At 49.8% G+C, this 14,860-nt stretch overlaps 1 protein-coding gene across 5 annotated transcripts; it reads left to right on the top strand.

Moving 5' to 3' along the window:
* The first annotated feature begins 113 nt into the window (after positions 1–113).
* smarca4a (SWI/SNF related BAF chromatin remodeling complex subunit ATPase 4a) lies at positions 114–12,177 on the top strand. Of its 5 annotated transcripts, none has more exons than XM_030088897.1 (34): positions 114–249; positions 2,568–2,832; positions 2,919–3,051; positions 3,475–3,933; positions 4,015–4,113; positions 4,211–4,457; positions 4,625–4,751; positions 4,845–5,018; positions 5,105–5,278; positions 5,364–5,531; positions 5,613–5,663; positions 5,743–5,873; positions 6,182–6,245; positions 6,328–6,443; positions 6,535–6,682; positions 6,761–6,924; positions 7,012–7,078; positions 7,179–7,289; positions 7,377–7,619; positions 7,708–7,821; positions 7,914–8,021; positions 8,115–8,201; positions 8,285–8,331; positions 8,416–8,582; positions 8,692–8,855; positions 8,950–9,216; positions 9,674–9,751; positions 9,820–10,038; positions 10,115–10,377; positions 10,524–10,632; positions 10,730–10,831; positions 11,210–11,342; positions 11,605–11,744; positions 11,944–12,177. In XM_030088897.1, the coding sequence occupies exons 2-34, from the start codon at positions 2,611–2,613 to the stop codon at positions 11,974–11,976; spliced, it is 4,929 nt and encodes a 1,642-aa protein (XP_029944757.1). In that variant the 5' UTR covers positions 114–249; positions 2,568–2,610; the 3' UTR covers positions 11,977–12,177. The 5 variants fall into 5 exon arrangements, with proteins under 5 accessions (XP_029944757.1, XP_029944758.1, XP_029944760.1 ...); XM_030088898.1 differs by having other exon boundaries at positions 10,527–10,632; XM_030088900.1 differs by having other exon boundaries at positions 8,950–9,177.
* Positions 12,178–14,860: the final 2,683 nt, after the last annotated feature.

Raw genomic sequence — 14,860 nt, forward strand, 5'->3', positions numbered from 1 at the left:
ACAATAAACATTCTTGACATCCGTGCGGTTTCCGGGCTGCCCGTGAACGCAGCGGGAGGGGGGAGGAGGAGAAGTGAGCTGCAGAGCCGCACAGGCCCACAGAGAGCGAGAGCGGGGGGAGGAGGTGGAGAAGGGGGATGTGAAGGAAAAAAACCGACGGGCACGATCGCTCTTTGTTTCTGGCTAAAGGAGGAAAACCGAGGGACGCTGCGACCGGCGAGCCTCCAAACATCAACTTTCGCCACTTGTGTAAGTGCGCGATGATTTCTGCCGCTGGCGGAAGACAGTTTGTGCGCGTTTCGAGGCGCTTGTATAAGCTTTTATCGGAGGTTTTTGCGTGTTGGAGGAGAAGAGGGGAGACCGACATTACAGTGAGCGCTGCTGTGGCGCGACGCCGCTGCAATGAATGAAATTGTTTTTGGAAATGTGGTGAGAGCGGAGGTTTGAGCCAGGCGTACGGGAGGCGCGTTGGATCAATCAACACCGGCGATGCTCTAACCTTTCACGCGTGGCCCCAAAAGTTCGCAGAATTCACCAAAACGGGTCGTTTTTCTGCCTAACCGGGCCGGGAGAGCGTGGCCGGCTAGGCTAACACCAGTAGCTCGCTAGCATGCTAATCGCCGTCCGCGACCAGCTTATTTTGTTGTTTAAGTTCATGTTTTTATAGCCCAGACCCGGCTTGTATTCTGCTCTTGTAAACGATTTTCATCACTTTTTAAATACCCCAGTCATTAAACACGAGTTTGCAATACACCTGGTGTTAGAGGGAATTTAAAAAAAACGATTTTATATGTTTTAAACTATGTACCGGCGAGGCCTGGCTAGCATTAGCTCTGAATGCTAATAATTTGTAACCTGTGTTTTCCTGGCTTCAAAATGTAAACACTGCAGCAACCGATGAGACTAAACTATTAAGTATTATCTTCTGTGTTTGTTACATATAATACCCGTTTCTTTCATGATTAGATCTGTGTATGGCTAATTCTGGCCTCAGTTACAGAGGGGCTTTTATGGTTATTTCAGACTCTAAGTCAGATTTTGACATACTGCTAAACCATTACACTAACTAGCATATCGTTTACTAACCAAAACATGCATTGGAACATCTGAAAGTGAACTTACGATCTTGAGGTCAAGACATTATTGACCTCTCCTTGACATTTAATTGGGCAGAGCTGTAAACATTGAGATCCTTCTGCGGGATGAAAACAATCCACCTGCACGTGTCAAAGCGTGCTGACTGATCTGTCATCCGGCAGATGCTCTCCGCTTTGTGTCGGATGGGACAGGCACTGACGGTGATCTGGATATAGAATAAGAAAGCTTTGATATTCAAGTTGGGGACTGTAGAGCAAATATCACTCAAATTATGGCAGTTCTAACACACAGATCCAAGATAGTTTACCAGCATGGCTTTGGATTGGATTTGCTCTGGAAGAACATGCAGACTACACATACAGGAAGGTTCCACTCTGTTTGTCAACTCTAAAGTGACAATGCCTTTAAAACAATGTAACACGATTTTTATTAGTAGACAAAGCTATGGACCCTTGATCTGAGTGGATGCATGAACTCAAAAACACATTATTGATGATTTAAATGAACAATCAGATTATGTTTTTGGTACTTGACAGAATACTAGCTTGAGTGGAAAACTAAACTAAACATACTCTTTTATCCTATTGGGAAATTGACTTTTTTTTTTCTCCCACATTGATCAATCCTTTCAAAATCAATTTCGAAGATGTGGAGGTGCCGCTGCATTACGTCAATGTTTTGAAAGTGATCTCTGTTTACATGGAAAAAGACAAACACTGAAAATGATGTAGATAGCATGTGCCACTAGTGTATGCTGTTCTTTGTTTTTGTTAGGAAGCAAGCCACACAGAAAAATAAACTATCAGCATTAAAAATGGCGAGTATGCGGACATTTACATGGACACATGACTATTGACCAGTTTGGATTACCGTTATGGTGACTCTCAACTATAGAACTACCGAGTCCCAGGAGAATATGGACTTGGAGTCGAGATACTTTGGATGCAAGTATTGTTATTATCCAGCTATTTATGCTTGTGTTAAAAAAAAGCAATATTATGGCTGTAAGCAGCATTTCATAAAAGTTGTTTCTCTGTTTCCATGGAAATTTAGTCAACGCTTTTTTTTAACCACATTTTGCTTCCCCTGCCACTTTATTGGCTATTTATTCATGTTCATGTAAGACCAAAAACTCAAAGTCACATTGTTTCTCTCCATCTCAAATATCGTGGTTTTTTCATTAAAGACATGAAAGTTCCAGGAGTATTTTAGTACATTTATACAGTAATAGATTATATTCATTAATGCCTTTTAAGACACTTACTGCAGAAAATGTAATATTAAGACAATTAAAAGCAAAGTGACAAATTAAAAAAAAAACACGAGTATGCATGATAAAAGATGACATGACATCTGTATAGAAGGATATAATAAGTAAATTAATATTTCTCAGAAGCTAAACTACGGCTTGATTTGAGGGAGGTACCTCTTTACTTGGATTCTAAAGGCTCATTGTGATCTGCTTTCAGGGGTTCTTTGCGGCTGTCGCACATCCCCAGTTTCCTCTGAGAGATGTCCACCCCTGACCCCCCGATGGGAGGGACACCTCGGCCCGGTCCCTCCCCGGGCCCAGGTCCGTCTCCAGGAGGCATGATGGGCCCCAGCCCGGGTCCCTCGCCGGGCTCGGCCCACAGCATGATGGGCCCCAGCCCGGGACCCCCCGGATCAGGACACCCCCACCCTCAGCAGGGGCCTCCAGGATACCCTCAGGACAACATGCATCAGATGCACAAAGTACTTGAAGCTCTTCCTGCTTTGCACTCTTGCAGCAGACCCTTCACCTTCATGCTTTTGGCTGATTGTTCCGCTGTGTTCTGCAGCCCATGGACTCCATGCACGAGAAGGGAATGCCTGACGACCCCCGCTACGGCCAGATGAAAGGAATGGGCATGAGACCAGGGGGGCACAGCGGGATGGGACCTCCTCCAAGCCCCATGGACCAACATTCCCAAGGTAAAGGCTTCAGCTGTGTTATACCAGCAGCGTTTCAGCTGTATTAAACATTGGGACATTCATGTTGGAATGATTGTAATGTAACTGACTAGTTAGACTGCTTGAGGTATGCAGAACGAGCAGCAGGTCATTCAGTGATGCAGAAGTGTCTGTGAGGGAGAAGCGATCCAGCCGGTTTCTCCTGCTGCGCACCTGAAAGAGGCGTGGCTCTGTGTGAAGGGGGCGGGGTTAGTGGATTCCCCTTTTAGACAACAACAGAGACGGCTGAGTTTACAGAACTGAGCTGTCGGTATGCAAAAGAGGTTGAGGTGCCACAACAGTGGAGTTCCTGCCACTTTATAGATACACACACACATAACTAAAGTCATCGTACAGGTATGCATCAAAATTGGAGTGTTAATCAGACCTCTCCTCCATCCCCAGGCTACCCCTCCCCCCTGGGGGGCTCGGAGCATGCACCCAGCCCCGTCCCAGCCAACGGCCCCCCCTCTGGTCCCATGATGCCTGGCGGTCCGTCTGGCCCCGGGGCAGGCCCTATGGAGAGTGGCGGTGATCCAAATCAGGGTATGGGCCAGCAAAACCGTGGCGGTCCACAGGGTCCAGGAGGGCCCCCGGCGGCCGGAGGTGGTCCGGGTGGCGCGGGCGGACCCACCCCCTTCAACCAGAACCAGCTACACCAACTCAGGGCTCAGATCATGGCCTATAAGATGCTCGCTCGCAGCCAGCCGCTGCCCGAGCACCTGCAGATGGCCGTGCAGGGGAAGCGCCCCATGCCGGGCATGCAGCAGCAGCCCATGCCCAACATGCCCCCCTCCACCGGACCCGCAGGTGGGCCGGGCGCTGGGCCAGGACCTGCTCAGGCAAACTACAATAGACCACATGGTGAGTGGAGGAGTGTGTTGCAGTTATTATTTTTATGACGTACAGAGATGTGACCGAGTTATTCACTAATCCCTCTTTCAGGTATGGTTGGCCCCAATATGGCTCCTCCTGGACCTGCAGGAGTCCCCCCAGGTATGCAAGGCCAACCTACCAATGGACCTCCCAAATCCTGGCCTGAAGGTGAATCTGAGTTCTTTCATTCCTTTCTTCACTCCTTCCACCGTCTGCTGACAGGAAAATAACCTCTTCTTCCCTCGTCTCCGTTTATGGCCCACAGTGAATGCTGCTGCCCCGTCCAACCCCCCTCAGAAGCTGATCCCGCCCCAGCCCACCGGCAGACCGTCTCCCGCGCCCCCCTCCGTGCCTCCGGCCGCCTCCCCGGTGATGCCCCCGCAGACGCAGTCCCCGGGGCAGCCGGCGCAGCCGCCTCCCATGATGCTGCACCAGAAGCAGAACCGCATCACCCCCATTCAGAAACCCCGCGGGCTGGACCCGGTGGAGATCCTCCAGGAGCGGGAGTACCGGTGAGTCCGGGGCGAATGCCGCCTCTGTTACAGAATCAAGATATTAAGCTAAAAAAAAAAAGATTAACAGATTTAAATTCCAAGTAATTCTCTGTTAGCAGAGAATTGAAAGATGCACAGAAGACATGTTCATTTAAAAAACCGTCTCTGTGTTGTACTTTTTCCAGGCTACAGGCTCGTATCGCTCATCGGATACAGGAGCTGGAGAACCTGCCGGGCTCGCTGGCAGGCGACCTTCGCACCAAAGCCACCATCGAGCTGAAAGCCCTGCGGCTGCTGAACTTCCAGAGACAGGTACGCTCTTCTCTTCATCGTTCCTCTTGGAGAAATTCTTCTTGTGTTTAAACCGCCGCTTTAAAAAAAAAGTGTTGATTTGTCTCCCTGCAGCTCCGTCAGGAGGTGGTGGTCTGCATGCGCCGGGACACGGCTCTGGAAACGGCCCTCAACGCTAAAGCCTACAAGCGCAGCAAGCGCCAGTCGCTGCGCGAGGCCCGCATCACCGAGAAGCTGGAGAAGCAGCAGAAGATCGAACAGGAGCGCAAACGTCGCCAGAAGCACCAGGTTGGAACGCGGAGGGGACGCTGCTCCCGCTCGAACCATCTCAGATCCCGTCCCGGCGACAGCGTCTCGGTCTTCTCCCCCTGCAGGAATACCTCAACAGCATCCTGCAGCACGCCAAGGACTTCAAGGAGTACCACCGCTCCATCACCGCCAAGATCCAGAAGGCCACCAAAGCCGTCTCCACCTACCACGCCAACACCGAGCGCGAGCAGAAGAAGGAGAACGAGCGCATCGAGAAGGAGAGAATGCGGAGGCTGATGGTGAGCCTCACAGCCCCACAGACCTCACCCAGCCCGCCCGTTCTGCAACAGACTCTCAGTCTCCCGCTCTGCCGCTCCCCTCCAGGCTGAAGACGAAGAAGGTTACCGTAAACTCATCGACCAGAAGAAGGACAAGCGCCTGGCGTACCTGCTGCAGCAGACGGACGAGTACGTGGCCAACCTCACCGAGCTGGTGCGCGCGCACAAAGCAGCGCAAGCCCTCAAAGAGAAGAAGAAGAAGAAGAAAAAGAAGGTAGGCGTTTGTCTGGAGCGAGTCTCTAAAAATTCTCTCTCCATCCACCTTGCTGACAATTTTTTTCTGCCATTGCGCCAGAAGCCGGAGACAGCAGAAGGCGGCGCCGCGGCTCTGGGGCCTGACGGGGAGGTGAGGGGAGAAGAATCGACACTCGCCTCCTGGAACGTGTTCGAATTTATGATCCTGACGTTGTGATGTGTGTGTGAAGCCTTTAGATGAGACCAGTCAGATGAGCGACCTGCCGGTGAAGGTCATCCACGTGGACAGCGGGAAGATCCTGACGGGCGTGGACGCACCCAAGGCCGGGCAGCTGGAGGCGTGGCTGGAAATGAACCCGGGGTAGGTGTCAGGGGGCGTTGTAGGATGTAGGGAAAAAATCAACTTGCTCTATTTCACTCTTCGAATTAGACATTAATGCACCTACAACCTATTCAGCAATAAGATTGTGTGTTTGGAAGAAAATGTTCATAGTTCTACCTCCAATTATGTATTTATTTTATTATATTTTGAAGTAACTTTAAGTTTTTTAATAAGAATGGCATCCCACTGTCATCTAACCAAAGTTACGCTGCCAGTCCCCAACAGTCTGTCAAGTTCCCGGTGAAATTTCACTTCTGAGTCATTTATAAACCGTCTTCTCTCTGCAGGTACGAGGTGGCGCCGCGTTCAGACAGCGAAGACAGCGGTTCAGAGGACGAGGAGGAAGAGGAGGTAGGAAACTGCCTCGAAGCAAGGCAGGAGCTTGGTTTCCCTCCCTGTCCCGGGGTTTCTCATGTTTGTTCCTTTTGGCCAGGAGGAAGAGGAGGACCACCCTCAGCCTTCGTCTGCTCCGTCTGACGACAAGAAGAAGAAGATTCCCGACCCCGACAGCGAAGACGTGTCAGAAGTGGACGTTCGGCACATCATCGAGTGAGTCGGCAGTGTTTTCCCTTCGGTCGTCTGCTTTCTTTTTCTTTTTCCCTCACGTTTTTTTGCTCATCTTCAAAATGTGTTTCCTCAGACACGCCAAGCAGGACGTGGACGACGAGTACGGCAACGCCGCCTTCAACCGCGGCCTGCAGTCCTACTACGCCGTGGCTCACGCCGTCACCGAGAAGGTGGACAAGCAGTCCTCGCTGCTGGTCAACGGGCAACTCAAGCAATACCAGGTAAACCGGAGGACTGCCGGAGGCGCCAGCACGTCCGTGCGGGTGGCGAGGGGCTAACCGGCGCCGTCTCCTCCTCAGATCAAAGGTCTGGAGTGGCTGGTGTCACTTTACAACAACAACTTGAACGGCATCCTGGCTGACGAGATGGGCCTGGGCAAAACCATCCAGACCATCGCTCTGATCACTTACCTCATGGAGTACAAGCGCCTCAACGGGCCCTTCCTCATCATCGTACCTCTCTCGTAAGAGTTCAGAACATGTTCTGTCTCCCTTCTTCATTCAAAGCAAACCGGCACAGAAATCTGACAGACGTTCCCTTTGTCTTTCAGAACTTTATCAAACTGGGTTTATGAGTTTGATAAGTGGGCACCGTCTGTGGTGAAAGTCTCCTACAAGGTCAGCGCTCTAATTATCAAGCATCAAGAGGCGTTTGCTTTATGAGAGACGGTGATCTGGAGGGTTAGGCTTGATAAGAAGTGTTCCTCTTCTCTTTCAGGGATCTCCAGCTGCTCGGCGCTCCTTCGTTCCCATCCTGCGCAGCGGCAAGTTCAACGTGCTGCTCACCACATACGAGTACATCATCAAAGACAAGCAGGTGTTGGCGAAGGTAAGCGCTCGCCGCGAGCGGACCGGCTGGTGAATCCCAGCCCCGCGGTCAGAAACTCACTCTACTCCTGCGCCTCCCTCCCCGAAGCTCCGCTGGAAGTACATGATCGTGGACGAAGGCCACCGGATGAAGAACCACCACTGTAAGCTCACTCAGGTCCTGAACACGCACTACTTGGCGCCGCGGCGCCTGCTGCTCACCGGCACGCCGCTGCAGAACAAGCTGCCCGAGCTCTGGGCCCTGCTCAACTTCCTGCTGCCCACCATCTTCAAGAGCTGCAGCACCTTCGAGCAGTGGTTCAACGCCCCGTTCGCCATGACCGGAGAGAAGGTGGGCTGCGGCTGCAGGCGGGCGCCACCCGGACCGGGAACGGCTTCAAAAAGGGATTTTCCACTTAGAGTTTGTCTTTGATCTCCAGGTGGACCTGAATGAAGAAGAGACCATCCTGATCATCCGGCGTTTACACAAGGTGCTGCGACCGTTCCTGCTGCGCCGACTCAAGAAGGAGGTGGAGGCTCAGCTGCCAGAGAAGGTCAGGACGCCTTCGCCTTTATCAGGCTTTCTAAAGATCAGGCTTCTGGTTTTCATCTAACCATGGTTTGTCCTTGTTGTCGTTGTTGACAGGTGGAATACGTGATCAAGTGCGACATGTCGGCCCTGCAGAGAGTTTTATACAGACACATGCAGGCCAAGGGAGTGCTGCTCACAGACGGATCAGAGAAAGATAAGAAGGTTCGACCGTGTCCAAATGTGAAAGAATTAAAGTATGAAGTGACTGAAATGATGCGGTTTCTCATCATGTTTTCCTCTTTTTAAACTCTCCAGGGTAAAGGAGGCACCAAGACCCTCATGAACACCATCATGCAGCTGAGGAAGATTTGCAACCACCCCTACATGTTCCAGCACATCGAGGTGCTTTAAATCAGTCCTCTGCTTTCTTTCGTGTAGAACACGACGTTTAAATGAAATGTTTTAACGCCACATTCGTCCTGCAGGAGTCTTTCTCGGAGCATCTGGGTTACTCCGGCGGGATCGTGACCGGGTGAGTGGGACTGGTCTTTGTGTAACAGCGGCGTTTGGTCCTCCATGGTTCCCGGCTCACGTTCTCCCTCCTAAACCCCCGCAGGTCGGAGCTGTACCGCGCCTCGGGGAAGTTTGAGCTGCTGGACCGCATCCTGCCCAAGCTGAGGGCCACCGGCCACAAAGTGCTGCTCTTCTGCCAAATGACCTCGCTCATGACCATCATGGAGGATTACTTCGCCTACCGCAACTTCAAGTACCTGCGCCTGGACGGTGAGACGCTTCCTGCCGACTCTGCAGTGTCTCGAGCACGAGATTTTCTAGTTAACACATCCAGTGTGTTTTAAACAGATGAGTTATAAATATGATTTTGTTCCTTCAGGAACCACCAAAGCGGAGGACCGCGGCATGCTGCTGAAGACGTTCAATGACCCGGCCTCGGAGTACTTTGTGTTCCTGCTCAGCACCCGCGCCGGCGGCCTGGGCCTCAACCTGCAGTCCGCCGACACCGTCATCATCTTCGACAGCGACTGGAACCCTCATCAGGTTCTCCTCCCGTCCCTCCTCCTCCTCCCCGGCGCTCCGTCCTCCCTCCTCCGCCGCCCGGACTAACCCTGCGCTCCGTCTCCCGCCTCCACAGGACCTGCAGGCGCAGGACCGAGCCCACCGCATCGGGCAGCAGAACGAGGTGCGCGTCCTGCGCCTGTGCACCGTCAACAGCGTGGAGGAGAAGATCCTGGCGGCGGCCAAGTACAAGCTGAACGTGGACCAGAAAGTCATCCAGGCCGGCATGTTCGACCAGAAGTCCTCGGGCTTTGAGCGCCGGGCCTTCTTGCAGGCCATTCTGGAGCACGAGGAGCAGGACGAGGTCGGGGCTCGAGGAGGCTGCCGCACTAGGGGGGCGTGGGTGGGTGCGGTCTGAACCTCCACCCACCCACCCACATCCACCTGTGCGCCGCCCCACCTTTTCAATCTCTCCTTTTTTTCTTCTTCTTCCTCTTCTTCCTCCTTTTCCCCCTGCCTCTTTTCCTTACTTCGCTCTTTTCTCAGGATTTGTGAACTTTCATCAATCCAGACTTCTCCTTTTCCTCCCTTTTGTATTTCTTCTTCTGCACAAACCTTTCATGGTTAATAGACTTTACCTTTCACACTAACATTAAAACTTAAATTTTTTAACCCTCACTTGAGTTTTTGCTTCGAAAATCTTTACGATAACTTGCCGGTGTCAGACTGACTGTAACTGAACTGTTGTGGTGTTTTTTGCTGGTTTCTGAGAAGCGTGGTTAGTTCAGAGGCTTGGCTCTGAGGTGCCACATAGATCCGCGTCAGCCTCGTCTCATTCGGCTCGTCTCGTTCGCCCGCAGGAGGAAGACGAAGTGCCCGACGACGAGACCGTCAACCAGATGATCGCCCGCAGCGAGGAGGAGTTTGAGCAGTTCATGGTCAGTGAGGAATTAATCTTTAGTCTCAGTGAGCTCTCTCTTGAGATTAACTGATTTCTCGCCCTTAGCGCATGGATCTGGACCGCCGCCGCGAGGAGGCCCGCAACCCGAAGAGGAAACCCCGGCTGATGGAGGAGGACGACCTGCCCGGCTGGATTCTGAAAGACGACGCCGAGGTGGAGAGGCTGACCTGCGAGGAGGAGGAGGAGAAGATGTTTGGCCGCGGCTCCCGCCAGCGGAAGGAGGTGGACTACAGCGACTCGCTGACAGAGAAGCAGTGGCTGAAGGTGGGAGGAGTCGCGGCGCCGATCGTCCAGCAGTTCCAGGGGAGTTGGTTTATTCACCGAGCGTCTTCCTTCACAGGCAATCGAAGAAGGCAATCTGGAAGACATCGAGGAGGAAGTGCGCCACAAGAAGACGACCCGGAAGCGCAAGCGGGACCGCGACCACGACGGCGGCCCGGCCACGCCCAGCTCCAGCGGCGGCCGCGGGCGGGACAAAGACGACGAGGTGAAGAAGGCCAAGAAGCGCGGCCGGCCGCCCGCCGAGAAGCTCTCCCCCAACCCGCCGTCCCTCACCAAGAAGATGAAGAAGATCGTGGACGCCGTCATCAAATACAAGGACGGGTGAGAACTTGATGCACAGAAGTGGCATTACTGTTAATTTACCTCTTGGTTCAGAGAAAATTGCTCTGAAATGATCGTTTTTCAGAACAGTTTAAAAATAGAATTACAAAGAAAAGGATGCTGTTTAAACTGACCCGTCCTCTCAGCAGTAACGGCCGGCAGCTCAGCGAAGTCTTCATCCAGCTGCCGTCGCGCAAGGAGCTGCCCGAGTACTACGAGCTCATCCGCAAACCTGTCGACTTCAGGAAGATCAAGGTGAGGAGGAGTCTCCACCCCGCCGCCGCCTCCTCACTGTCATCCCGCCTTGATTTCTTGTTTTGATCTCGTCTTTTTCCCCCCTCCCTGGAATCAGGAGAGGATCCGCAGCCATAAGTACCGCAGCCTGAACGACCTGGAGAAGGACGTGATGCTGCTGTGTCAGAACGCTCAGACCTTCAACCTGGAGGGCTCCCTGGTGAGGCCAGCCTGCAGCTTCCAGCACTCTGAACAGGAGAGACAGAAAGGGGAATATGACTCATGGCTGTACCGACCACCTGTGACCACTAGATGTCACTGCAGGAGAACAACTCCGCTACAATGACTGGAGACGTTTTCAAAGTTAAAAAGATGAATTGCATAGAAAAAAACGAACAGAGCACTTTTTCCCACAACTTTAACAAAATAAAAGATCAGATCTGTACTGAAGTGTTAGACAGCAGGTAGAGTGACGTGATCACACCGAACATCAGGATATTCAGTATAAGTGTAGTTTTCTTTAGTGTATTTGACTGAATGTTCACCTGCTGCAGCGGCACGAAGCACAGTTCATGAACTTGCTGGTGTGACTTTCCAGATCTACGAGGACTCCATCGTGCTGCAGTCCGTCTTCACCAGCGTGCGGCAGAAGATCGAGAAGGACGACGAGAGCGAGGGCGAGGAGAGCGAGGAAGAGGAGGAGGAGGTCGACGAAGGCTCCGAGTCTGAATGTGAGTGGCAGAAACATCAAGTGAAACCAGATCTTTGGTATTTCAGTTTTTATTTTTGGGAAGACTTTTTTTCTACTTTTCCTTCTTACATCATTTCACTTCTGTGTTAAGTGAAATTTTATGGCACAGTTTATTATCATTTGAAGTGGAGGAAAGCTTGATAAGTTATGATAAATCAGTACAGGTCTGTTTTCTGACACCAGTGTCAGTCAGTATGTGTGGCGGTGTGAATGCGTGACGCCGTGTCGCTCCGTCCCGGCAGCCCGCTCGGTCAAGGTGAAGATCAAGCTGAGCCGGAAGGAGAAGGGCGAGCGTGGCGGGAAGGGGCAGCGGCGGCGGGGCCGCGGAGCCCGGGCCAAACCGGTGGTGAGCGACGACGACAGCGAGGAGGAGCAGGAGGAGGTGAGCGGTCATTTAAAATGAGGCCTGTCGTACCATACGATGCCAAAAAAAACCCCAAAAAACTCTTAACTCAAAAGTTGCATTAATGCAGTGATTATTTTAAGAGCTTTTGAATCAAAACAGGCCGGAGTTTGACCTGCGGGGAGCGAACGAGAGTCTGTTATTGAAAGGTGATCGTCTGTGTTTGTTTTTCCGTCAGGAACGCTCGGCCAGTGGCAGCGAGGAGGACTGAAGCCGTCCCGCTTCAGATTGGACCAACGGCCCGCTGAGCCCTCCACTGGACTTTATATATTTTACTTAGATACAGCAGGGAGGCAGCCAGAGCGACGGCCTAGTTTTACCTAGATGACCTGATTTTTAGTGAGACTATTGTACTCTCATTAAACTATTCCATTAATTACGAAAAGAAAAGGAAGGAAAAAAAAGAAAAAAAGAAACGAACGTGACGAAGCATTCACTTCCATATTTAAAGCATTTTCCCAGTATGAATAGTAGTGTGTCTCTTTGCCTTCCTTTGTTTTCTCCTGTAAGTGGAAACTTGACAGAGCCTCAACTTATCGACTGATCGTGGGCCATGAAATCAGCATTTTTTTTAAAAAAAGAAAAGTGGTATTCATTTTCTCAAAGCGTACATGTGAACCAGGAGTCACCACCTTGCTCGAGTTGTTTTTTTTTTTTTTTTTGTTTATTGAATGCATGTCGTGCGTGTCTGTGGAACTCTCTCCTGGATGTGTCTTGGCTACTCTGTGTTTAATTTAAGACTACAAAGCGGGATCGCGGTGCATCCCACCCTGCAGCCCCTCCCTCTCAGGGCGGGTGAGTGAGTGAGTGAGGAGGGGGGGGGTCGGACCATTTCCTCGTGTCGGTGTCACTGGATTCCAAAAAGTACAATAAAGGCATCTCATAATTAAAACGGCTGCAATTCCTGCTTGTGAGCACTAGAGGGCGCACTGCTGTAAGGTTCCTCAAACACTTGAACAGGATGCAGCAGCAAAACTCATTAAACAGGATCCTTTTTAGAGCAAATTCACTTTTTTCACTTAAAATATGGAAAATTCAGTGTTCTTCAAAGGTATTGGATCCATTTTAGATTATTTTGCATTAGAAAAAACGATTTTTGTTCGTATTTTGAAGGTAAATACATCAGTCAGGTCCTTCAACAAGGTGGTTAAATGAAAACAACCTTTGTCTTTATCCAGACTGTTTAAAGTGTAGTTGAAGGAAAAAAAAAAAGATCAAATATGGTTCAAAACACACAGCCTGCAGACCAAACACTGTGCAACCCGAAGCTTTGGTCCAGCCCAGTAAAATGATGTTGCAATGAGCAAAAACACAAAGTATTGAAATGCTGGTGGTTGTTTTTTTTTTTTTTTTTAATGCATTAGACTTCTTACTTTAGAACAGTTGATTCCATTTAACATGGAGTTCTTTAAAGGAGTGCCGAGAAATAATCAAGTTGCTTTTTTAAATCCAGGTTTGGACTCTTAAAGTGAACTTTTTACTTTTGAAACCACTTCTGCATTGTTAAATCCACACCTGAATTCTTGGGTTTTCCTTTCTAGATCTGGCTGCAACTCAAACTTTTTAGGTCCAATGATATACAGTATTTATTTGTTTCTTCCAAAGTGACAAATGCGAATTAAATCACAGAACAGGGTTAAATATGTAGCAGTTCTCCTATCAGTAACCTTGATGTTCTGGTTCAACATTATTATGAAAGCTCTCAAAATCATGTTTTCCAAGATATGTTCAATGTTTCTTGCCTTTTTAATTTGATAACAGTCTATGTATATTACATGAATGGGAAGGAGGTTGATTTAATTCAAGCAGCTATTGATCATAATCACAACTGACTGATGAGGTGAGTGTATGCACACATGATTAACCCTTCACATCAAATGTGACACTTCAAAGTCACAAAAGTGAGTCATTTACGATATATGGCATTTATTTACAAGATTTTCTAAATAAAAAGTATAAATCTAACAAATGTCGCACCTATTTCAATAATTGTAGCTTAAAATATAATCTGGTATTTCTGTGAGAGGAGATAAATTTTCGATCTCACAATTTGATTTGGAAAAACAATATAAAACGTATTTCAAGTTGCATTAACACAATGCTGATTCTTACATAATTTTTAACTACTACACATTTCAACTAATATTCATTTGAATAAACAATTTTAATTTAAATAATATTCCAAAATATTGACACCATTATTCTTTATTTAGTGTTACTAACGACACGAACGGATGCACGCTGTGGCTGCAGAGGACGGCTCTTCTGCACATGCTCAGTCGACAGGCGATAAGAACAGCGTTGGCGTCACGCCCAGTACGCTTGCTCATTAACAGACCTTGATCAGTAAATCTGTGCTGGTGCATCTTCCCTTTCTTGAGCTATGCTGCCTCACATTCTTTGCAGGAACACTCAGAGGTTCGACTCCTTTTCCCTTCAGAAGTTGCTCGGCCCTGACCTCCCCGAGGCTCATTCCCCAACACCTGAACAAACAGGGGCAGTGATATCTGCTGCCTGAGGGTTTATTTGGGGGGAACGGTCCCCCCTCCAACCCCCACCCACCCTCCCACCACCCCCGCAGTGTTTGGACAGTTGTGGTCCTCATCGTTTAATTCTCCAATCGGACTCAGTGGATTGAATTATTTTCAGCTGAAATCCGGCCCGTCCTTCGAGAGTCGACCCCAAACAAAAAAAAAAAAAAAAAAAACCCACAGCTGTCAGATTCTGTTGTTTCGTCACCTCGTTGCTCTAATCTCCTCTTTCACGGTCAAGATAATGAAGATAAATCTAACAACGACCAAGAATCTGCACTGACGACGACCGCCGAGGCTTCGCCCCTCTGACGGTGGACATCAGCGCTGAGAGATGGACGGCTGACGCGAGCCAGAAATACTTTAGTCTTTGTCCTTTGACCCGATGGTGGAGACACACCTTCTCTCTTCTGTGTTTCAGGCACTTGCCGCCAAAAAAAAAAAAAAAAAAAAAAAATGCATTGGTGCATCCGGAAGAACCTGATTTGACCTCTTAGTGTGTAAAGAAAAAAAAAGTGGGTTACCGCCAAGAGTAAAGTTTGTTTTCTTCCAGAGAAGAAGTGA

The sequence above is a fragment of the Salarias fasciatus genome, chromosome 4 (genome assembly GCF_902148845.1).
Source record: "Salarias fasciatus chromosome 4, fSalaFa1.1, whole genome shotgun sequence".
Lineage (NCBI taxonomy): Eukaryota > Metazoa > Chordata > Actinopteri > Blenniiformes > Blenniidae > Salarias > Salarias fasciatus.

What these genes read in the sequence shown, in the direction of transcription:
- smarca4a (XM_030088897.1), top strand. Translation starts at nt 2,611, where the DNA reads ATGTCCACCCCTGACCCCCCGATGGGAGGGACACCTCGGCCCGGTCCC. An exon ending in GACGTTCGGCACATCATCGA is followed by an intron (nt 6,444 to 6,534) that starts GTGAGTCGGCAG and finishes GTGTTTCCTCAG; the next exon opens with ACACGCCAAGCAGGACGTGG. An exon ending in ACATGTTCCAGCACATCGAG is followed by an intron (nt 8,202 to 8,284) that starts GTGCTTTAAATC and finishes TTCGTCCTGCAG; the next exon opens with GAGTCTTTCTCGGAGCATCT.